Here is a 24,255-nt window from a genome sequence, read left to right as displayed (position 1 = left end):
ATGGTTACATACTTAATTAGTTAATTTGGTTGAATACTGTTTTGGACTACTCACAGAAAGAGGTCCAGTGGTCCACCCCCATTTATTGCCACATATATACGCCTGAATTATATATACCACGCCAGAGTCCAGACTTCACACTCAAATCACTCATGTATTATAGATGAAAGGTTCATGCACATTTCACATGCGAACAGAAAAATGGGTCTCTAGAAGCAGTCGAGTCTGACCGAGTCATAGTTCTACTGCGCCGGCCCTTTACTTAATTAGAGGCCAAGGCTGTCATGCATGATGCATCACTTCAATTTCCCCACTATTTTTCTGCTTCCATCACTTCATGCCCAGTCATTTCAACTAATACGGTGAATCAAATTTTTCTTCAACATATTTAGTGAGAATGTGGAGTGTTGTCGAGCTTTTTTTTTCTTCCTCTTTTTTTTTTTTTTTTCGAAGTTCAAAATTCTCTGATTATGTTTCCAATAATCTGTCATTTGTACGTTAGTCCCAGATGGTGGGAGGCTTGCGTGTGCGTGAGGAGTATGAACAAGTACTGAACAGATAGTGATAGGACCACAAATTAATCTTCCAAAGAAGTGAAAGAAGATTTGTTTCATCAGCGGCTAGCTGACTGTTTAGGTTGCTGCAGCCTGCAGGCATGCTTTGTTTTTGAATCATCCATTCATTAATTTCAAGTCTATCGACCTACACATTAAACAACGACTTTACTAACAACTAGCTAGTTTGCTATTTGAAATTCAAATGTATGCAGTCTCTTCAATTCAACGATGTCGTTTTGTCCTAAAGTCCTTTAGCAAAGCTAGCTAAAGGTTAAAATATTTCCAAATACATATATTAAGGGCAAATTTCATTTTACCTCCCTGATGTTTAGACCTTAAATCATATGTGCCCCTGAGCTTTTAATTTCATCACGGGTACCCTTGTACTTACCAATTTCAATCAATCTTGTCTAACCCTTGACTTTCTTGCCAACTATTATGTGATGTATTTTGAAATTATAGTCACATACAAAATAATTTTGCGTGCCCCATTAGTGAATTTTCATCATACATGGGAGCCCATTAAACCCACATTTTCAATTTATAAAATACTTAACAAAAAAATTAATGATTTGACATGAATGATTAAATTGGAGAGCACATGGGTATATGTGATGAAATTTAAAGTGCAGCACCATAACTGATTTAACGTTTAAAGGTTAGGGAGGTAAAATCAAACTAATTAGCCTTTTTCAATTTTAACTCATTAAGTGTCCCTAAATCTGCCTCATATAACACAGAAATAGACATGTTTATAGAGAGTCTAAGCGTCCAACCTGCAGATGCCCTGCCCTGATCATGGAGCCACCTATTTTGAGCATTCTCATGCTCTGAGGTCCTCTTAGACGATATGTGCAGGGTTTCAATATTTATAACCATTCTAATAGCCTTTATATATGAGTTAATTTCTTGCTTTCTTTTGCTTTTGGCCCCCAGTTATCCAACAAAATTATATAAACATAAACAGTTCTAATGATTTAGGAATGTTCAACAACAGTTTGCAGTTGGTGTCCCCTATATCAGAAAAGCACGAGTCTCACGCCCTTGCTGGTGTCTTACATTATACGTTAGCAAACAAACTGTACGTGTTGGCATCAAGAATTATTTGACGGATTGAAGATATTGCCCCCAACACTCCTAATGCTGAAAAGGTGGAAGCAATTATTGTGTTTCCCCAGAAAAGAAGGCTGTACTTGGATGGCTTGAATACAACATTGTAGAACACCATTGGCAAAATGAAGTCGAGAGGAATGCAACCAAAAGCTCCGATTAGAGCATTGATGTCTCCAAAGAAAGGAAACATAGCTGCAACTGTTGTGGCTATCACGACAGACAATGATCGATAAACCAACCTTGGCACTACATTTCGAACAGAGAACTGATCAATCTTGGCATTGACAAACTTGCGTTCGAGCACTTCATTTGTTGGTTGTAAGTAAACCTGTGTAGATCGACTATAAAGTTTAGTGATACATAAACATGTGGTTTTATGCTATTAATGTCCTTAAGTTGCAGTTACCTCAAATCAAAATATACGTTCAGTTAGCCTACATACCACACTAACAGCTGCTACTTGCAAGAAGGTGAAGACATTAGTCATCAAGAGAATCCAAGTCGGCAACAGAGGCTTCTCATCAACTAGAAAGTTGAGTAAAATTGTACCTTTGGCCTGATTACCAAATGCCCAATATCCCGATATAGCAACGCTGAAAAATGTTGAAAGTACAACAGCATAACATACACATAATCCCTTGAACATTTTTCCTTTGACGGGCGGTGCTATAGTAGCCTGCAAACATAAATGGAAATATGCATTTAGTTTGTAATATCCAAGTTGAATCCAGTAATCCACCAAGCAAACATAACATTTTTCGTCTCCAATTTCCATCTAGTAAGGAATTTCAAAAACCTGTATTTCAGGAATAATGCCATTTCCGTACGTGGTAGCAATGATTGAAATAGCATTGAAGGATCCAAAAATGCGATTCTGTTTGCTTCCATTTAAGGAATAGTCCTTCCTAGGAGCATTCATGGAATTTCCTGCAATCATATATAGATAGTAATTCGATCCGGAGTTCCGGACTAGTGGTGACAATATGGATATGCCTAAACTGTTCTTCTATATCCTACCAATGTATATGGAACCGGCTGTGGCACAGGCGCTATAGGCAAGAGAAAGGACCAGAGAGACAAGGTTGAGATGCCTTAAGGAGTGGAATGATGGAATTTGTGCCAACACTAGCATTAGGACACCAAATATAATAACAAATTGGTAGAGTTTCATGGTCTCCGGCCTTGAACTAGAGAGCAGAAATATGTACTTTCACAAGAGGAATCAGGACGGACAGAAAACAAAAGAAAACAGTTAGGAAACTTCAGATTCTGACATAACATTTGAGGGATCTTTTCTTTTTTTGGAGACATAATTTTAACATATATAGTCTCCAAGTTTGCACTGCTTCACAATCCAAAGCTAGAGAAGCGCAGGTTACAGAAAAGCTTAATGGAAATAGTAAACTGACCTTAAGGCTCTGTCCTCCTAAAAGAATGCAAGCTATAACTACACCATAGCATAGGCCAAATTGAATTGGACCTACAAAATATCTTCCCCATCTTGGTCCTGTAAAATTGACCATAAATCATCTTATATATCTGCCTTAATCTATGAAATCAACAGGGAAGTCTCAAGCAATCACAAGTGAAAATACTCACCCAAAATATCCCTGGCCATGTCACGGAAGCGAAGCTGGCGCTGACCAAGGTGAGCATGGTGCTCTAAAACCAAGGACAGAAGGTTGTAGGAATAGAAAGTTACCAGAGCTGAAACAGTCAGGCATATAACGCCGGCAAACCAACCCATCAGGGAAAGTGCATAGGGAAGACTCAAGAGTGCAGGAGCTACAATTGAAGTTGTCAAGTGATATCCACAGTGAAACCATGACCCTACACCGCCATATCAGTGTTAATCAAATCTTCTCATAAACATATTGATCGATGGATGCCACAAATTTAAATCCTACCTCTGGATTTGAGCACAAATAGAGCTCCAGCATCAAGTTTCTTTGGAATGTTGGCTTCATCTTCCTCTGTTGCCACTACTACTGGCTCCATAATTCTATATGGATAGTTTTGCTTAATTGCCTAGGCAATTTTGATCGACAGTTCTGTTATGACTAGCAACACGTTGACAACCACAGATTCCTACCCAGCAACAAGGAGAGTTTCTTAATGTCAAAAGTATTTATGTTCTTTTGTGAAGATATAGACAAAGCAAGAAACATTTACATCGACTGGTTATAAGTGAGGAAAGCAACATGAGATGCACACGAATTAATTACTTTTTTTTATTGCATCGCTCAGTTAGTCAATTATATAAAGTAAAAGTTGTTTTTGACATTAAGAAACTCTCCTTCCTGAAAGTTGCTCCAGTGAGGACTGAGAAGGGATTGAGAATTGATATAGAATTAGGTTAAATCTGTTGAAGGAATATCGATTTAGTGTGCCTTATCAAACTAGGAGTAGCAATAGGAGAGAAGGTTCTAGATTTCCCAATCCTACACGGATTGGTATTCCTTGTAACATTAGAACTAGCACTTTGTAATCCCTATATATAGGGCTCCTATTCTCAATAATAAGAACACATCTCTCTTATCAATCTCTCTCAAATACATTATACTTAAACACGTTATCAGCACGACTCTAACCACAAAACAGAAAACCAAAACTCATTCACAAATCAGCCCCTAGCCCGAGCTAGCCGAGCCTTCGCTGCAGCCCGAGCGCCCGTGCGCTTGCAACCTTGCACAGCAGCCCCTGCTGCCCCCTCCCTGCAGCCCTGCGTTCCAGCCTGCTGCCACCGAAGCATCCCTGCTGCGCAAACAAGCCAACGCACACCCACTGCATCTTTTTCCCGTTCCTGTGCACATCCGTCTTCTTGCAAGCCTTGAAACGTCTAGTTCGGAAGCTCAGATCGAAAAACTTTCTTCATCAAAGTTGTTCGTCTCTGTCTCTTCCATCTAACCTCCGAATTTCAACCTTATCGGAGTCATATTGAGATCTGTACACCAATCGAGGTACAAGCTGTTCAGAACAGAATCTACTCGGATTGCTTCGCTCCATCACGCCTGCATCGACACGCGCGTGATCCAAATACAAGTAAGTATTCAAAAGAGTAAGTTTTGAAGTTCCTATAATTTCAGAATTTATATTTCTTCTTCTTTTCTCGGGGACTTGAAAACCTCCCTTCTTCTACATCCCACCTTTCTTATAACGTGGGTTCGATTTTTGAGAAAAGCGGAATCGTGGGGATTCACGCAATTAACGAACTAAGAGCGTTCGTAAGACTTCGGACTAAGAGCGTCCGTAAGCATCGATTTAACGAACTAAGAGCGTTCGTAAGCTACGGACTAAGAGCGTTCGTGAGCATAGATTTTGACCATTTAAACATCATTGTTTCGGTCTAATCCAATTATTCTTGGAAATCGATTTCTTGGTAGCATAGCTCGGAAATCTTATTTAGTTTTCGTGGAAGCATTGACTCCGAAACTAACTTGTTTTTGTTTCATCTTTCAGGATGTCAAACACAAACAAACTCGATTTTGTTCCATTGGATTATGCAGGCAAAAGGTACTTAATTTGGGTCACTGATGTCGAGATCCACCTCATTGCCCATGATTTATTGCATACAATCCAAGAGCTTTGTCTTATAGAAACAGCTCCAGACCCTCAAACTGAGAAAGATAATTCCAAGGCACTTGCCTTTATGAAACGTCACATGGATAGTGACCTCCAGTTTGAGTTCATAAATGAGGATAGCGCCATAAAGCTTTGGCATGCGCTTCGCGAACGATATGGCAATGTTCGTGACTCCATTCTTCCGAATACAGAAGCAGAATGGAACGATCTTCGCTTCTATGAATTTGACACTGTCATGCAATTTTATTTGGAAGCTCTCAGCATCAAAGCAATGATGCGTCTCTGTGGAAAAACAATCACAGAAGACCAATTGATTGAGAAAACCCTCAATACCTTCCCCGTCTATGCTATGAGGTCCTCTGACTTATTCCGGACTCATGTAAATGCAAGGCGAATCACAAGTTTTCAACAGCTTATTGAAGCTATGGTCACTACTGAAAGACATGGCAATGAACTTGTGAAAAGAAGATTTGATAGGCTTCAAGATAGCTATCAAGAGCATCGTCCTATGGCTAGAGAAAGTCGCCATCGACGTCATGATCCATACGATCGAAATGCTCAAGAAGGTAATCGCTCAAGGCGACAATCCCACGACCGTAGGAGGCGTGATTTTGAGGGAAATAGGGTTGGAAACCATGGAGCCAACGTTGGCCATGGGCACCACTTTCCAACGCCACCAGTCCTAGGGACTATGCATATTGCGCCAATGCGCCTCAATCAAGGGAGAATCCTCTTTATGGTGTCTATTTCTGATATGGAACGTCTGATCAATGGACCTGAATTTGCAATGTACCTACGAAGGTAGTCGCATCATGGTGATCAAGACTTCGAGTTCACAAAGACTTTAAATCTGGCGATGAAGACAAAATACCGCAGATTTTTATTTATAGTCTTTTATTTTTCCAAGAATTATGTCATGGCAATTATGCCTTATATCAATAAAATGACTTATTGTATTAACTCTTTCCCTCTAAGCGTACTCAAGAGTACTTGTGATGTCTAGGTAAGGTTTGATCTGAGAGAACGGTTTTAAAAGTGAGCAACGCTCCACCAAAATCTCGCCTTACCTTACCTGGTCACAACTAAATTGAAATTGCCGAACGGATAGAGTGACTACGATTTGTCTACGATTTGATTTTTATATTGGATTAGATTATGGTCACGAAACTTTGGTGTCATCATTGGATATTATTAATAAAGTATCGATTTATTTTATCTCATGTCGTAGACATGTTTTTTGAACTTTATTATTTCAAAGATATAAGAGCCAATGGTTTTCATGTGGAAATACATTGTGAGAATGGACAAGAGTTCCTTTGCATCACCTCTAATGACTACGGACATAAACGAGTATTAGAGAAACTTATGTGTCGCTCTAGTGGGTTGTATGCAACCACTATTCGAGTAATTGAATCCAACCATGTCATGAGAGATGATTTATGGGATTCCGACACGTATAGGCTTTGGCACGACCGTTTGGGACACCCAGGTCGTGACATGATGATCCGTATATTAAAGACTTCACACGGACATCCTTTTTTCAGAACGAAAGGAAGTAAAACTCGAAATTTGGATCAAGGAGGAGCACCTGCGCCTCACGGCGCCTTCCCCCCCTCAAGTCCGGCCATCCCCGGTCGGCGCCGCCATCCCCCTGCGGCCCAAGGGTGGCTTTGACGCCACCCCTGCTTCCTTGACTCCCATTTTTACTTCTAAGGTCCATTGTGACTTCATGGCTCAACCAAAATCCTCATTGGTTGTTTCCAAAGCCCATCATTCGTTCTGCAAAGCCTGCTCTTTAGCAAAGTTAGGATCGAGACCATCCTATGCAAAGGACACCAAAGAAAATATACCATTCTTGCAAAGAATCCAAGGTGATATTTGTGGACCCATTCAACCACCATGCGGACCATTTAGATATTTTATGGTGTTGGTTGATGCATCGACACGCTGGTCACATGTCATGCTATTGTCCACAAGGAACGCTGCATTTGCTAAACTCCTAGCACAAATAATTAAGTTACGGGCTCACCACCCTGATCATCCCATTAAGTCTATAAGATTAGACAATGCTGGGGAGTTTACATCAAAGACTTTTGATGATTATTGCATGTCCATTGGGATTGATGTTGAACATCCTGTTCCTCATGTTCATACCCAAAATGGTCTCGCAGAAGCCACCATTAAACGACTACAAATGGTTGCTCGAGCATTGGTGATGCGCACCAATCTCCCTATTTCTGCTTGGGGCTATGCAATATTGCATGCAGCTGTGCTTATTCGTCTGAGGCCCACTGCCACTCAACCCTTCTCTGCGTCCCAGATGGTTACTGGGTATGAGCCTGATGTCTCACACTTACGCATATTTGGGTGTGCAGTCTATGTGCCTATTGCGCCGCCACAGCGCACCAAAATGGGTCCTCAAAGACGATTAGGCCTTTATGTTGGATATGATTCTCCAACGATTATCCGCTACATAGAACCCTTGACAGGCGATCTCTTTACCGCTAGATTTGCGGATTGTCACTTCAATGAGACAGTCTTCCCGTTGTTAGGGGGAGATAAGAACATCAATGTTCAACAGGAACGACAGGAATTGTCGTGGTCTGTCCCCACTCTGTCTCATCTTGATCCCCGAACCGCACAGTCAGAAATTGAAGTGCGGAGAATTCTCGATCTTCAGAACGTAGCAGATTCGATGCCTGATGCGTTTTCTGATATCGCTAAAGTGACGAGATCACACATACCTGCTGCAAACGTGCCTGCAAGGATTGATGTCCCTAAAAGTAGAGGACATGACGCCAACTCAAGAATGCATGAGCATGGCGCCAACGTCCCATCTCTCAATGATGGTGACGTTGTGGCTAGGCCCACGGCTCCCGCCAAGAAGCGCGGGAGGCCCATAGGTTCGATGGATTCTCGCCCAAGAAAGAAAGCGAGTTCGGCACAAAATAATCCATTAATCATCGATGTAAATAATCCATCTCATGAGAATATTCCGGATTATGGTTATGTCCAAGAGACATCATTGGGGGACGCTCCAATGTCAGAACCAACTCCAGAGAATAGAGAGATCTCCATAAATTACACTAGTGTACATGAGATGATGGATAGAAATTCTATGGCGATTGATGATGCATTTGCATATCATATTGCAAAAGGAATTATAGAATATGATGATATCGAACCTCGCTCTGTTGAAGAATGTCAACAAAGAGCGGATTGGCCTAAATGGAAAGATGCAATCCAGGTTGAATTGGATTCACTAACAAAGAGACAGGTATTTGGGCCTGTAACGCAGACACCCCCAAGTGTAAAGCCTGTTGGCCATAAATGGGTCTTTGTTAGAAAGCGTAATGAGAAAAACGAGGTTGTTAGATACAAAGCCCGCCTTGTGGCGCAAGGTTTCTCACAACGCCCTGGAATTGACTACGAGGAGACATATTCTCTCGTAATGGACGTCATAACGTTCCGCTACCTTGTCAGTTTGGTAGTTTCCGAAAAACTTGACATGCAGCTTATGGATGTGGTTACAGCATATCTCTATGGGGATCTAGATTCAGAGATATATATGAAGGTTCCAGATGGACTTCAATTACCCAAATCAAGTGGCTCTAAACCACGGAGCGCGTTTTCAATAAGATTAAAACGCTCACTATATGGATTAAAACAATCCGGACGGATGTGGTATAACCGTCTAAGTGACTACTTGATTGGGAAGGGATATATTAACAATGAAATATGCCCATGCGTGTTCATTAAAAGAACAAGTTCCGGATTTGCAATCGTAGCAGTTTATGTCGATGACATGAACCTAATTGGAACTCTAGATGAGTTGAAGGTAACTGCTAAATACTTGAAATCCGAATTTGAGATGAAAGATCTTGGGAAAACACGGTTTTGTCTCGGTTGAGAACTCGAGCACCGTAGTGATGGAATCTTGATCCATCAGTCTGCATATACTCAGAAAATCCTAAGGCGCTTTAATGAAGATAAAGCAAAGCCTACGAGTACTCCCATGATCGGCCGTAGTCTTGAGCCCGGAAAAGATCCGTTTCGTCCAAGGGATGAGGACGAAGAACCATTAGAGGCCGAGGTGCCCTATTTGAGTGCAATAGGCGCATTATTGTACTTAGCTCAATGCACAAGACCGGATATCTCATTCGCAGTGAACTTGTTAGCTCGACATAGCTCTGCGCCAACACGCCGCCATTGGATTGGTATAAAGACAATCTTTCGATACCTAAGAGGTACGATTGATATGGGCCTATTCTATCCCTACAGAGAGAAAAGGAATGACGGAAAATTGGGATTGGACCCCAAGAGGCAAAACGCCCCCGTCCATGGAATGGCCGCCGGCCATGTTGCCGTCGCCGGCGCCGCCACCGCTCATGGTGGCCGGCATTCTCCTATCTCCCTCCATCAAAACGACAATGATGTCTTGATGGGTTTTGCTGATGCAGGGTACCTCTCTGACCCTCACAAAGGTCGCTCCCAAACTGGTTATGTCTTTACCATGGGAAGCACTGCGATATCTTGGAGGTCTACAAAACAGACCCTTGTTGCTACTTCCTCAAATCATGCAGAGATTATTGCTCTACATGAAGCTGTACGTGAATGTATATGGCTAAGGTCCGTAATTCGACACATTCAAGGAAGTTGTGGTTTGAAGTCTACCACAAATGAACCTACATGCATTTATGAGGATAATGCAGCTTGTATTGAACAAATGAAGTTAGGTTTCATCAAGGGCGACAACACCAAGCATATATCGCCTAAGTTCTTTTATAATCAGCAACAACAATCACTCCTAAAGATTGAAGTGAATCAAATCCGATCAGAGGATAATGTAGCGGACTTATTCACTAAGTCGTTACCTAAATCCACCTTCGAGAAACATGTGAAGAGCATCGGATTGAGAAAGTTATCCGAACTCCCACGATTATAGCAATCAGGGGGAGATATCGACATCAGGGGGAGTTATGATGTCTACATGTTCGATCTCGAAGAGTGAAGGACGTGTTGTGCTCTTTTTGTCCTTCGACCAGGGTTATTTTTATCCCACAGGGTTTTTGTTACCTGGCAAGGTTTTTAACGAGGCAACGGATGAAGCGTCACCACCAAGTTTGAAGCGGCACAAGGGGGAGTGTTGAAGGAATATCGATTTAGTGTGCCTTATCAAACTAGGAGTAGCAATAGGAGAGAAGGTTCTAGATTTCCTAATCCTACACGGATTGGTATTCCTTGTAACATTAGAACTAGCACTTTGTAATCCCTATATATAGGGCTCCTATTCTCAATAATAAGAACACATCTCTCTCATCAATCTCTCTCAAATACATTATACTTAAACAAAATCAGAGGTTGGATTCCCCTCTAATGATCTAAGTCAATAGGTATCAACTGAAAGTCCGAAACTCGACCGGATCATAGGAGTAGTTTATTTAATCCATATGATTTTTTTTTTTTTTTTTTTTGAGAAAATAGATAATTTCATTGTTTATCCATTGCCAGAAGGCACGTATATCAGATGCTGTCTCATACCAAAAAATCTAAATGATACAAGCCACCAAGCAAAAGACAAGGGACCCTCACTGTTAACACATACACTCACTTATTGAGCCTAAACAACAAGAAATCAAGTCCTCACTACTAACCTCTCTTTGAAAAGTAAACATGGTCACCTAGAGACCTCAATTAGTGTACATCTAGAGAAAACTAAGAAGAAAGTAATAGAAGACCCAATTTCAAGTAGTAGGCAAGAGACCAGGAAAGCCTAAAGCTTTCCTTTGCCCTTATCTCTAGGGCTAGAAACCTAAGCTCCAATTGCAGGATCACCATTCTTCTTACTGGGACATTGGCTTTTGTTCTTACTTCCAAGCGGTCTACCCGTCTTCTTCTTCAGAGTGACAAGAAGCACATCATTGTCATCTTCGATCAAAGGTTTGCCAAGCAGAAAACATTGGGAGGACCTGCGCACAAGACCACCGCCAATCTTTCTTAGATCCGAGGCGCTACCACCCGCTGCAAGAGCAAGAGAAGCAGCAAAGCTTGCTGTTGTTTGGCTCCAAAACCAGTATGGGTGGGGTGAAAACTGTCTCTTTTGAGCGTGTGAGCAGGCGTGCCAGCACCGTGGGGTGCAGTCGTCAGAGAATCCCTTGACCTGACTTCTTGATCAAACGATGTGGACGAGGAGAGCACCAACCTCGTCACAAGGTTCTTTTCTCTGCTTTCCGGAAAATGACTTCTTGCCTTACGGATAAAGGCTTTGGTTGTGACCTCTTGCATTCATCCAATCGATACTTAGTGTTGTAGACTAAGCAGAGCAATCACTAGGAAGTTGGGAGAAAGCACAGGGTTTGCTAAAGTGTGACCTTGGCTTAGCTGGGTTGTGAGGGCGTTACCCTTGTTTTGCTGGTTTGCAACTAGGTTGCAGGTAAGTTTGCTCCGGAAAAGCTTTGATAATCGTTGAGATTAATTGATTGAAGAGTTGTCCCTGTTGTATCGCTTTAGCCTCTATATATAGGCTACTACAGATTCACTTTCCAAATAGGAATGCAATACTATATTTTAGGCCATAGTTATTGGCCTTTGAATCAAATCAAAACACTTAATAGTTTTGATAACTATCGTAGGCAATAAAAGATTAACTCTGTCGTAGCAATCTTCTAGAGAATGTTAATTACCTTTTAGAGTCCTGGATGTAATCTTCTTGGATGCACGGCTTCGCGGGGACTCATATGCATTGCATGCATATACACACACACACACACACACACACACACACACACACACACACACACACACACACATATATATATATATATATATATATATGTAGCCCACGTACCCTTGATTCATGCAGCTTGTATGTATATCTTCCTTAGTTGGCCCACCACTTAGCAATCATATATACTCTTTGATTATTGCAATTAAGGTGATTGATTCCTTCCCCAACTGTTCACGTCCATTGCATGAGAATCTTGTGCATTGTTTGCATATATAGGACAATTGAATCCTTCCTGAATTGGTTCATGTCCACCATACTAATTGCCACATGAGTGCAGCTTGCACGTCTCTCTTCTTGCACAATCTTTAAGCAAACAATTATCCAATATTTGATAATAAATCAAGGAATATCACGATATGCTCTAAGATTGATTGGCCTCTAAAGAATATTTTCCGAACTTGTCGAAAATATATAACTTGGGCCATGGATATTGGCCTGATTTCTTCGAGTCCCCCTTGTCGGGAAAAAAATGTTAATTTTGGGTTCAAACATTGCCCCCCAGACCTCGAAGTCAAAGTTCCCCGTCTTGACTGAAGAGGTCTTGAGTCAGCATTCGTTCTTGTGATAACGTCGCTCTAAAGCCACTTGCATTGACTTCATTGATATCACTGGACTGATCCTAGATAGGCCCCTAATTAGGCCATGAAGTATGAATGTCACCAAGTTACCTTGGCATGCAATGACATAGCTAATAATCAAAGTGGCGCATTAACTAATTGATAATTATGTGATGAACATAAATACTTGATACTTTGATCGCAGATGATAAAAATGTTGCTTGGCCGTAATAAATGGCCGCATATATTGGCTTTGGAACATTGATGCCCAACCCATTGTTTTTTGGATAAGTCAGCTTGATCATAATGAGTCAAAACCACATTTGGTTCTGACAGTTCTTAGCTAGCCTATTTGTCATGAAGTGACGCCTTCTTTGATAATTTTGTTGCCGCCCCCCCCCCCCCCCCCCCAAAGCATGAACCAGGAAAAACAAGAGGTCCTAGCAACTTATGGCAACAGAATTTGGCCAAGAAAAGACGGTAGTAGTTGGTGTTCTTTTCATGTAGCATATGATCTCATGATTATGCTCTTAAGCTCACCCTATGCATGCGAAAGATATAAATTCTAGCAGATTTTCCTTCTTCTACGCATACCACAGTTTGGCAATAATAGTTTTCAGTCAAGCATACACCTCTCTTTGCTCCCCCTGCAATATTTTGTTTAATTACATTGTTTAATAACAAAGAGCATGATAATCTGGATTGGAGCTTTTAGCCACTAGCTTGGCTAGCTAACCCCTAACCACCAGGTGTGCCACATATTGAGCATATAAAGCGAAAAATCACTTCTTCACCACCTCATCACCTGCACATTCTTTTAAGGACTAAATATTGTTTAGTTCTTAAACTTTTGACCATAAAACACTTCAGTCCCTGACCTTCTAATTTCACACGTTTAGTCCCTGTACTTCAAAATTTCAGACCAATAGGTCCTTGCAATCTAAAAGTCGATTTCAGACCAATAGGTCCTTGCAATCTAAAAGTCGCAGCGAAATATCTATTATGCCCTCAGTTCTTTTTTTTTTTTAATTAATTTATTTCTTTCTCTTTTTTTTATTTATTCTTTTTTTTTCAAACAGAAAGAAAGAAAGGGAAAAAATAAAAAAAATAAACAGAAAGAAAGAAAGGAAAAAAAAAATCCTTTTCCAAAAAAAATAAAATAAAATAATTAATTAATTAAAAAAACTGAGGGCATAATAGACATTTCGCCGCGACTTTTAGATGGCAATGACCTATTGGTCTGAAATTTTGAAGTACATGGACTAAACGTGTGAAATTAGAAGGTCAGGGACTGAAGTGTTTTATGGTCAAAAACTCAAGGACTAAACACTGTTTAGTCCTTCTTTTAACAAAGAAGAAATAACAATCAATCAAGAATGCTTTCCTCCCCTGCAACTTGTTTCCTCCAAGGTACTGTAGTAATTGGCAAAAAAACCACCATTTTGTATAAACCTTGCTATTGAAAATGCCAAATCCTGTCCAGATTTCGTAGGAACTGCCCCACCAATTTCTGTATACCAGCCAGTCCAGATTTCCGTCCAAATTTTGGGCTTATAGTTCTTGTTGGGAGTGAAGTTTTCATAGTAGAAGCCATTGCGAGTATTGATGATTGGATCAGGGACATCTTCTTGCTTGCACATAATCCATGGAACCCCAGTGTTGAGAGCCACAGCCATTTTCGCTACCTACTGAGTATAAGATTTACCAAGTGCACTAATTTCCCACTCTTCTGGTCCAAATTCATTTTCAATTTGAGACAGAAGTATAGGACCTCCCTGAGTTTGGAACAACCTTCCTGCCTTCATCATAGACAAAATCTTCTGTGTAAATTTTTCCATTGCTGCCATGAAAGGACGATTGTCCGTTCTGAAAGTAATTCCGGGAACATATTTCAGCAAAACAGGGAATCCTCCAAAGTTTCATTCAGCACAAATATAAGGACCAATCCGAAGATGAACATATAGGCCATGTTGTTGAGCCAGCTTGATGAAGTTGACCAAATCATATCTATCCTAAAAATAATATTTTCCTGGGCTAGGTTCATGCCCATTCCAGAACACATAAGTCTGTATCACATCCAAGCCTCCATCTTAGGCCTTCTGAATAAAATCCGGCCACATCTCAAGTATGCTTTTGGGGTAGTGAATAAACCCTGAAATGAGAATCCTTCTCTTTCCATCGACTATAATAGCTCCAATGCATTTCCAGCTAGGCACTGCACCACATACCCAGCAACAATAGAAGCCCATGAAACTAAATTTCTCTCAGGCATTCCATCAAACACCCTGTGTGTATATTTCATATTCTCATATTTTTTATGAAAGCTCAACAGAATAGCCCACAGAAGACCAATTTATCAACAAACAGGGTACCGTCAATAGCTATTCCCTGGGGATTGGGCTCAATTCTTCGCGGCAGCAGTGGGAGATGACTATGTAGCCTCCAGCAATTCGATTTTTCCTCTTCCGACGGAAGAACTTGTTCCCTAATCCGCTATGGGCATGTGGCAGCGAAAAACCTCCGTCTTGGCTCTGCCTCGACGTCAGCCACTGTGGTTAGCATACTCTCCATTAAAGACCACTCAATGGCCCTTAGATTTACTTCGCCTCAGTTGAATCTTGTTGGCGAGGTTTAGGCAAAGTATATCCCTGAACTCCGCTTACCTGTATTTCTTTGGAAGACCTTGGCAAAGTATATTAAGCGAACATTCGCTTCACGCAATCATCTCTTGCCAGAAGCCTTGGCGAAGGGTCCCTGGTGAACATTCACTAATATCCTGCCTCCTTCGTGAATACTCGCTTGGCGGCCAGTCGCTTTGGGTAGGTCGCTGGGCTTCGCGACCAAACAGAAGTCTCCAAAAGGAGCTCATTCTTCCTCAAAAAACCTAGTTCGTTTTCTTTTACTTCGCGGGCGCCAAACTACCTCGCATGTGCACATGCCTTGACACGAACATATATATATGAACAGTGAACATACATATGCTAATCACCCGTTTTCCTTCGCGAACCGTTTCTTCGCGCGACCATGTAATTAAAGCCATTTCACTAGCTAACAATTCGCAGCCCTCCATTTTCACCACAAATTACTGGCAAAAGTATTGTTGATACCATAGAAGGCATATTAAATGCCTCTAATATATGTGCCCAAGCCAACACTAATGGCCTCTAAGTATATCAGAAAGTTCAAGCCACTATTAGGCAAGAACACAATTTTTTGCATCCTCCGCGATGCACAAACTTGAAACTCGTTTTGTATTTTTTTTTTTAATAACGAAAAGAAAGATGCAATCTAAACAATTGACAGAAAATTAGAAGCAAAGAAAGAAACTAGCAGCATCATGTTTGGCTAACCTCTAAAAGGACACGGGGGAGGCCATCTATGCTTCACTCCAAGCTCTGATGTATCAAAATTTATAGCATAAAAATCCCGCTTATGAGATCTTGTACGAAAACAACAAAGATACTTCGCGTTGAAAACTTGGAAGAAATTTGGCTCGTATGAGGAGTAATATTGCCCCCCAAGTATCTTTGTTGGTTGGCAAAGCATGATCTTCAATTGCAATTTTGGAGATGACGATGTCCCAAGATCGGCTTTGTCACCAACTACCATGTCATAGAACATGGCGTCTTCAGAATAAGCCACAGATTGGCTATTATAGACGACCACTTGCTGGTCAAAGTTCTCCATATCAAGAGCTTTAAAGGACTTGAACTCCTGCATATGACTTTTGGAACCAATAAGCAAATTGTAATTATCATCATATTCATCATAGATTGGCTCCGCATCGAGATCAAACTTAGAGTCACCAAAGAGTGGTGAATTGATCTCTTCTTCAAAGATAGGCATATCAGATATTTGTTTGCCTCTATATTTTTTCCAGGTATCATATTGAGACGCCTCCATGGACTGTATAGTATCATAGACAAATTCCTTTTGCAAGAAATTTAAATAACTGTAAACAAGAGTTAACTTGTATTGATGATACTCAAATTTAAAGTCGCGAAGGACAAACTGGCCACTAAAATTGTTCTGGCCATTCTTACAATGTGGGTTGCAGATGTATCCTCCACATATATCTAGACCTGTAAATGGACCAGATTTTGATCCGGACCCGCTCCAGATCCGTAGCTATTAAACGGGTTTGGATTGAACATTTTGATCCGTTGATCCGTTAATGATCCGAATCTGTTAACCCGTTTAATAAATGGATCTGATTTGGATTTAGGTCGATCCGATCCGTTAATGATCCGACCCGTTTTAGTTAATAAAAAATATTATTTTTTATTAATATATTATTATTTTTTAAAAATATAAAATATAAAATATTAAAGATTTCTAATATTATTTTTTGCAGAAATCTAAGAGGCAGTCTTCGTAATTTTATTTTTGATAATGTAATTTTATTTTTGGTGATACTCTTCATGTAGATCATGTTATTTTAATATTTTATTAATATCTTATGAGATATTATGATATAAATTTAATATTATTATTTAAAATTTAAAAATATTTGAAATTATAAACGGATCGGATTAGCGGATCGGGTATCCGTTAATCCGACGGATACGGATTTGGATCGAGGTATCAATGATCTGCCGGGTTAACGGAGCGGGTTTGGATCGAATTTTTTTTTTTAGTAAACGGATTTAGATTTAGGTCGATCCGATCCGAACCCGGTCCATTTACAGGCCTACATATATCAAACCACCGCTTGGCCGTGAAGCACTGATGAAGAAATTGAAGTAGAATTGATTAATAAAGCCACAGATTGGCTTTTCAAGACCACAACTTCATTGATAATTAAGTTGGCCATGATTTGATCACCTTCACCATGACGTCCAGTAGCATGGCCAAGGTTAAATTGATGACAATAAGGTGGGCCATGCCTTTGACCATGCTTTTGATTATGATGAAACCCAGTAGGCAGATAGCATCTTAATTGACAATTAAGTTGATCATGGTTTTGATTACCTCCTTAGTCATGACTTCGTCCAGTAGCAAGGCCACATCTTTCTTGACAAGTTTCTTCTGGAGGCTTTTCTTCCTGGTAAACGACAATTTGGTCGCCTAGATCATATTTAATCACCGCTTGGCTATTAGAATCCTTAAGAACTTGCCTTTGGTGATCACCAGCATGAACATGGGCTACGTCTTGCCCCCTAGGCATCTGATCAGTAGCCACATTTGGCTTGATCATTGGAGAAGTCATGTACATGTTCAGAGACAACTTTCTTGTCAGAAGAACACTCTTGTTGACTATCTTCTCCATGCACAGCCTCTGTGCTGTGATTCGCCAATGAGACCCTTGGATTGATTGCCACCTTTAGGCAATTCAGTCTCAGAAACAACCTCTTCGCTAGCGGCTTCTTGATGTTCCAATTCGCCTTGATGCGAACTGACTTGAGTAGCCAAGCCGGAGCCTTCCTCGCACCAGGTCACGAACTCCGATGAGGTCTGCTTATGCTGGGTCGCAACCACATTCACAATCTGCTGATGGTTTTCTAGGATTTGTTGCACATCGTGCCACCTCTGCTCATGCTCTTGCCGTATCTCATGCTCGAGCTTCCAGATCGTGCTAAAAATGTCCTCCTGCTTCAGTCGCGCTTCCGCATTGTCTTTCTTCATCTTCACGTAGAATGCGTCATTGTTCTTTTGGAAGATGGCGAGTCGCTCCTCTACGCTCGCATTCTCTGGGACAGGAAGAGGAATTAAGACTGGCATGATTTCAGGAATTTCTTTTGGAAAAGATTTTCCTCTGGCATCTCAATGATGGCGAACACAAAATGACTCTAGTGCGGTCCCGCTGGGAGTGCCAAAATGTTTTCATTTTCTTTTTTCGCTTTTACCTCTACTCTTTTCCCCTAACTCAAATTTTAATGTAGCAGGGACGTATTCTGCCTTCCGGCAGTCGTGCAGTGGATGCTTCTTCTGCCACTGGTCAGGCTGCTAAACAAAAAGCTGTAGCAACGGAGCCCGAAGTTGAAGACTCTTCTTCTAATGACGATGACCCACAAACTGTAAGGAATCTCTCTTAGAATCTAATATTTCGATGTTTTCCTTCAAAGTCTAACCTGACTCTCTTTCGATCCTGACAGATTGCCGCTGCTTTGGCCCTCAAACGCAATCGCGCTGACCCCTGGACTGACCCATGGGCAGAAGATGAATCACTTGCTTCTCGACTGGTACTTCATACTTAATGCGAGCACTGAAATTTTCATTCCATCATTATGTCTGAGCCTATGACGCTCCTCACTTGCAGGTCCGTCGTAGGTCCTTAAGGCCAACTGGTGAAGGATCAAATACTGCTGGTGAAGGAGCACCCTCTTCTCAAACCCAAGCGCGGCCACTTTCGATCAATTCTCTTGAGATTGCCCAAGAACAAGTGGGAACCGATGCTCCCTGCTAGTCACTTGTTGAAGAGGTATGTTTCCTTGTGAACATTTCCACTCTGACTCCAGCCTTACTCTTTTTTACATTCTAACACTTCTTTCTAGGATCAGGATGTCGCTCCTAGAGAGGGAATGGTTGTCGCTGCCGAGGAAATGGCTATCGAGAACCCCGCTGAACCGAATGGTGGAAACGTGGCTGACCAAGAACCTGCCCCCCAAGTGCTTGAAGCAGGGGGAGAAGTACCTCATGAACCAGTGCTGGAGGTAGTCCCTGTCGCGTAGCCTCATGAGGCTCCCATCGTTGTGGATCCCAACCTACCACTTGTGCCTCCTTCAAGACTAGAGAGGCTGGCTCGCGTGCTTGAAGTGGTCCCACCTAAGGTTGTGGATGATGCTAGAGAAGGCCTTCGTCGCCTCCTGGGCCCTGATATTCTGACCCCTGGCACGCCCACTAGAGTTTTGGAGTACTTGAGGGTACTTTTCCACGAAGGAGCCATCACTGAAGCTCAGTTTACTGATATTGACCAGCTGCTGCAGGATCTTCCCCAATGGCTCAATGAGAAGGCGGCCGCAACCGCGCAGGCTAGGCAGACCGAAGCACACTATCAGGCCCTTACTCATCAAATGGACAATTCACATGACTCTTTGGGTGATCGGGCCAATCTCATCAGGGATCTGACGCTTGCGAGAAACCATCTCCAGTCCCAGATTCAGGATCTTTAGGCCCAATTAACCACTGTGATGGCCAGGCTTGCCCATGAGGAACCCCTACTAGAACAACCCCTAGCCTCTTTCGAGGCGCTATCACAAGACCTGGCCCAAGCCCGCATGGCAGCCCAACAGGCCGCCCAAGCTACTGCTGATGCTAGCTTTCGACTGGACGAACATTTTCTCCGCCTAACTTATGCAGGTCGGGGAATTTAGGCCTCTAGTATTAGGCCCATTATTTTGTATGAACAATATTAATATTATTACCAATTATCTATTTAGCCCACTTTGCTAGCCCAAATTGCTGTTTTATCCTCGTAGATAACAATGCGGTATCAATTTCGCCTTAACTACTCATTAAAACAGTTTTGAAAGGGATAACCTCTAAATGGGGCCGTTACCTCCTTGGAGACTGCTCTGTTGGCCACGCGTATTCAATTTCATTCATTTCCGAGATCATAGCATTGAATTCCCTTGATGACCCCATTGATGGCGTTGAATCTACTTCAACAGTCCAGATCAAAAGGCTGAGGCCACTAAAGTTGGCCCCTATAAATACCTATACTTGTAAGAGTTCAAATACACGCAATCATGATTTATCCAGAAAATGTCTTGCAATCCCTACTTCTCTTCCTTCTATTCCTGAAATCATCTCCTCTTACTATCTCGCTTTTAGCCTCTATCTTAGGTTTTATGGCTTAATCTCACTTCCTGGGTAGGCCTTATGTCCTAATATCAGGTCCAGCCGCATATCTTTGGCCTCAAAAAGTCTGGATGGGATTCACCTGTTCCAGTTAGGTTGAAGAACACGCGGCGTTCCTAATGCAGGGTACCACATTCTAGGGAGTCTTTCTCCTTAGGTTCCCTCGCGTGGAGCAAAAAGAAGAAGGGTGGAAGGCCACTCGAGGCCCTACGCTCTTCTTCGGCGCCCTACCTCAGGGGTTTGAAGGACTAACTTCTGTTTTTTCTCCTAAGGGAGTTGAGGCAACTGGGTTGCGCTATGCTTTGATGACCATCTCCATCCTGGAGGATAACTCACTGAAATGGTTGCGATGGATTATGTGATGACCTGGTTTTCTGTTATTTAATTTTGGTAATTAATAATGGACCAGTTGTATGAATAATTGTTATTGTGCTTTATTCGTAGGTTGTAAGTGAAGTGTAATGGTTTTTGTACGTGTAATTATTCGAATTTCACAGTTTAGGGGGTCGTGTGAAGTTTGACTTTTTATACGTTGGGTTTCTCAGAAAACGTCCTTCACGAAAGTTATAGAGCGCGTTGATACAAGTTCGTAGACATGCGAAATGCGTCAATAGGAGTTCGTATGAGGAAGTTATGGCTTTCGGAAAAAGTTTCCGTTTTAGTATAAATAGAGAAAATCAGAAAATATATTCATAATTTTCATTTCCTTTTCCGGAAAGCATTTCTTTTCTCTCTCTCTTCTCTCTCGGCTGCACGTTCAGTGTCTGAATTTTACGTCTGACCCGACCCTGCTTTTCCGGCCAACTCCGGCCGTCTCCGGCGGTGAAACGCTCCAAATCAGATTGCCTCCTTGCTCTGGTCGTCCCTCTGGCATCCTTTAGCAGTGATTCTCCCCCACGGCGGTCCTTGAAGGCGGCGAACTTTAAGGTATTCGGAGCCTTCCGGAAAACGTGGCTCCAGCGACGGTACAACTTCAAGTTTCCTCCTTTGGCTTCGTGGGAGCCTTCTGGATCGATCTATGGTGTTTGTTTGGATCGATTTACGTGGAAATCGGTTCAACTCGGATTGATCGAAAAATCCAAAGCTTGTGAGGTAGTTTTCGACCATTTATGCTTGTTTTCTGACTTTGAGCTAGTTATGAAAATTCACAAGCATGCTTAGATGAACAGCTTTGATGTTGGGAGTTTTATCAAATATTGAGTTTTGGCCGGCGACGGTGTGCCACAGCCTGTGGCGGCGTTCTAATATCTTTCCGGGCATGTAGGGAACTGTTTTTGGTAATATATATGTTCTACTCGTTGATACGAGCGTTTCGATATATAATATGCTAATTTTGGAGTTTGTATGGATTTGTTATGATTTTTACGGTTTCATACCGGTCGATTTATTCGATCCGTGAGGATTCGAACTTCTGATCGACTTGTGGGTTGGTCATATTGATCGTGGAAGTATTCTGGAGACTTTGGGAGGTCTCAGATGTGGTTTTACCTCGATTGGCGTCACTTTGGGGATTTTAGTTCAAAACAGGGGTTTCGAACTTAAATCAAATGTAAATCGTTAGTAAGTTGGAACCGTATGTGTTAGGTACTTGACGAAGCATTTTGGACAGTTATTTTGTGGATTGGCTGCTTTGTGCTATATTGAAGACGCAGCGGGAGTTTCGAAGTGAGTAATCTCACAAGGTTCATTATGAACGGAATTACCATTATTGTTTTGGCGTTAATTATTTAACTGCAAACTATAGTTGGTATTAGTAGGCATTCCTGAGCGAATGACTACGTATATATATATTTACGTGAAATATATATATTCTTGTGAGTGATGTGTGATGAATAATATGCATGATGATGTTCATATTATTGTAGAATGCGACTTTTTAGGAAACAATATTGTGGAAAAAAATGTTTTCTATTGTTTGAAAAGTAGTGAATTTGATGTTACATGTTTGAGTCAAGCGTGACTCATTTTAGATGTATTGGTCCTTGTATCAAGAGCCACAGATGGTGAGCAGGGATGGGGAAAGCTGAAACTAGATGTTTGTAACGTTTTTAGGTTAGGTGTGACTTACTTAACGTTTGACTTTGAGAACAGACGGGGTCTAAAGATCATATGTCACAAATTGTGACAAGTCACAGATGGTGATCTTGATGTTTTATTTTATGACCAAACGGGGTCTGAAATCATATGTCAAAGATGGTGACAGGTCGCAGATGGTGACCAAGGCAGGAAATAGGTAATCACGTCCATGGCCAGATGAGTGCTTAGGATTTCAGTAGAGCTCTAGTCTGTCTGCCACTATAGCTTATGGGGGTAACGGTCGAGGTTGCTGGAGACTCATAAGTATGTAGTTTAAAGGATAGTTTCGATAGTGTTCTTCTTTTATTGTCTAGATGAGACTTGAATTGCTTCTTGATGGTTAAGTTAGTAAATAGAACATTGTCACAGCGGTGACTTATGTTGTCCTTTCGATGGAAAGGATATGGAATACTAGAAGGAATCATGGTTGCATGGTTTCCTTAAGCTGATTATGTGAATTGTTGATTGATGTTCATGAGTTACTCATACGAGCTTTCATAAGCTTACCGGGTTTGTTGTGTGGCAACCTGGTGCACCATTCTATGGTGTAGGGGTTAATCCTGCAGGTCAGGGTAATTGTGGCTGAAGCTGAGGTAGCTTGTTAGCAGTTGAACGGGTAGGAAGCAAATTTTGTTGGCTTTGCCATTGTTATGACTTCCGCTATGTAGTAAGCTCTGAGGAGCATTTACGTTTTATTTTGTGATGACAATTTAATTCGTAAGTTGTGTAATATGTGACTCTGTGGAGTGGGTCAATATTTGAAATTGTGGGTTCAGGGCATCAATATGTACTTGCTGTAAAGGGAAGATATTTCCATGTATTTTGTATTGATGGCTGAACGATCGCGCATGTATAATTGTGGAATTATATATCGATTTTTATTTGTGTTAAAAATCAGGGAAGTGACAGATTATTTCCTTCTCTCCCCATGCAGTACCAATGGTAGCAGTGGCGACTTAGATCAGAGGAGGGTGAAGAGAGGAAGAGGAAGAGGAAGAGCTAGCGATCATTTCACTGACCCCTCTGGAGACAAAAACTCAGAAATCCAGAAATTTTTCAGAAGATCTGAAATCCTTATGATTTTCAGCCACTGTTGGCTTTGTAATTTGCAAATGTATTTATATTGCTTTTGGCCGCAAAGCCACTTTATAAATACAAACAAATTTCTTCCTCCATTTTCAATATCTGTCTATATAATATGGCCTCTGGTATAGGCCCTTTTAGATGCTTCTAACACTTATTGTCAAAAGAAAAATGAAATACTTGTAAAAATTACAATGAACAAAAGGGATATATAAGGCCGCTAATACAAGCCTTAATGCGTAGAGTGTTGTCCCCCTAGTCTTAGTAGGTGAAGCGAAGACATGAGAATGAGGCCACAGAAAAGGCCGAAATGGAAGGGAGGACGCAGGAAGACTATGGTTGTCCCCCAGTCCCAGAAACAAGCGGAGCTGGTGGATCTTTGAATTCCCAAACATTAGGGTAATATTTCTTCAAGAACCTGCCATTGATGGGGTTACGGTGGAGGTCGCCGTCCAAATCTTTTAGGTGGAATGCCCCGCTGACAGGACCCACCCCAGATTTCACCCCGAAATCTGAGGTGACCCTGCGGGGCCCACCTTAGAAGAAATTCTGCCAAAAATTTGGCGGAACTTCCCCTAAAATGGACAACCCAAAACCTGTAGAAAACATATTTACACTTCTAAATCACCCATCCTTACTCTCCTGGAGCCACCCTGCTCCCCAAAATCACAACATTCTCCAATTCACTAAACACAAATCT

General features: G+C 41.5%; 1 protein-coding gene and 1 pseudogene across 1 annotated transcript; both read right to left on the bottom strand.

Annotated features, from left to right (window-relative positions):
* Positions 1 to 1,533: 1,533 nt before the first annotated feature.
* On the bottom strand, positions 1,534 to 3,791 carry LOC112191862 (GABA transporter 1). Its single transcript, XM_024331327.2, has 7 exons — positions 3,578 to 3,791; positions 3,270 to 3,500; positions 3,080 to 3,177; positions 2,688 to 2,877; positions 2,467 to 2,597; positions 2,113 to 2,346; positions 1,534 to 1,998 (listed from the first exon to the last, which is right to left on the bottom strand). Exons 1-7 carry the CDS (start codon positions 3,666 to 3,668, stop codon positions 1,618 to 1,620), a joined length of 1,356 nt encoding a protein of 451 aa, XP_024187095.1. The 5' UTR covers positions 3,669 to 3,791; the 3' UTR covers positions 1,534 to 1,617.
* A 10,175-nt stretch (positions 3,792 to 13,966) lies between these two features.
* Positions 13,967 to 16,499, bottom strand: LOC112163986 (annotated as a pseudogene).
* Between the last annotated feature and the right edge of the window lie 7,756 nt (positions 16,500 to 24,255).

This window comes from Rosa chinensis, chromosome 1 (assembly GCF_002994745.2).
Source record: "Rosa chinensis cultivar Old Blush chromosome 1, RchiOBHm-V2, whole genome shotgun sequence".
In the NCBI taxonomy this organism is placed as follows: Eukaryota; Viridiplantae; Streptophyta; class Magnoliopsida; order Rosales; family Rosaceae; genus Rosa; species Rosa chinensis.
Note: the sequence above shows the minus strand (reverse complement) of the source record. Positions and strands in the feature narration are given on the sequence as shown.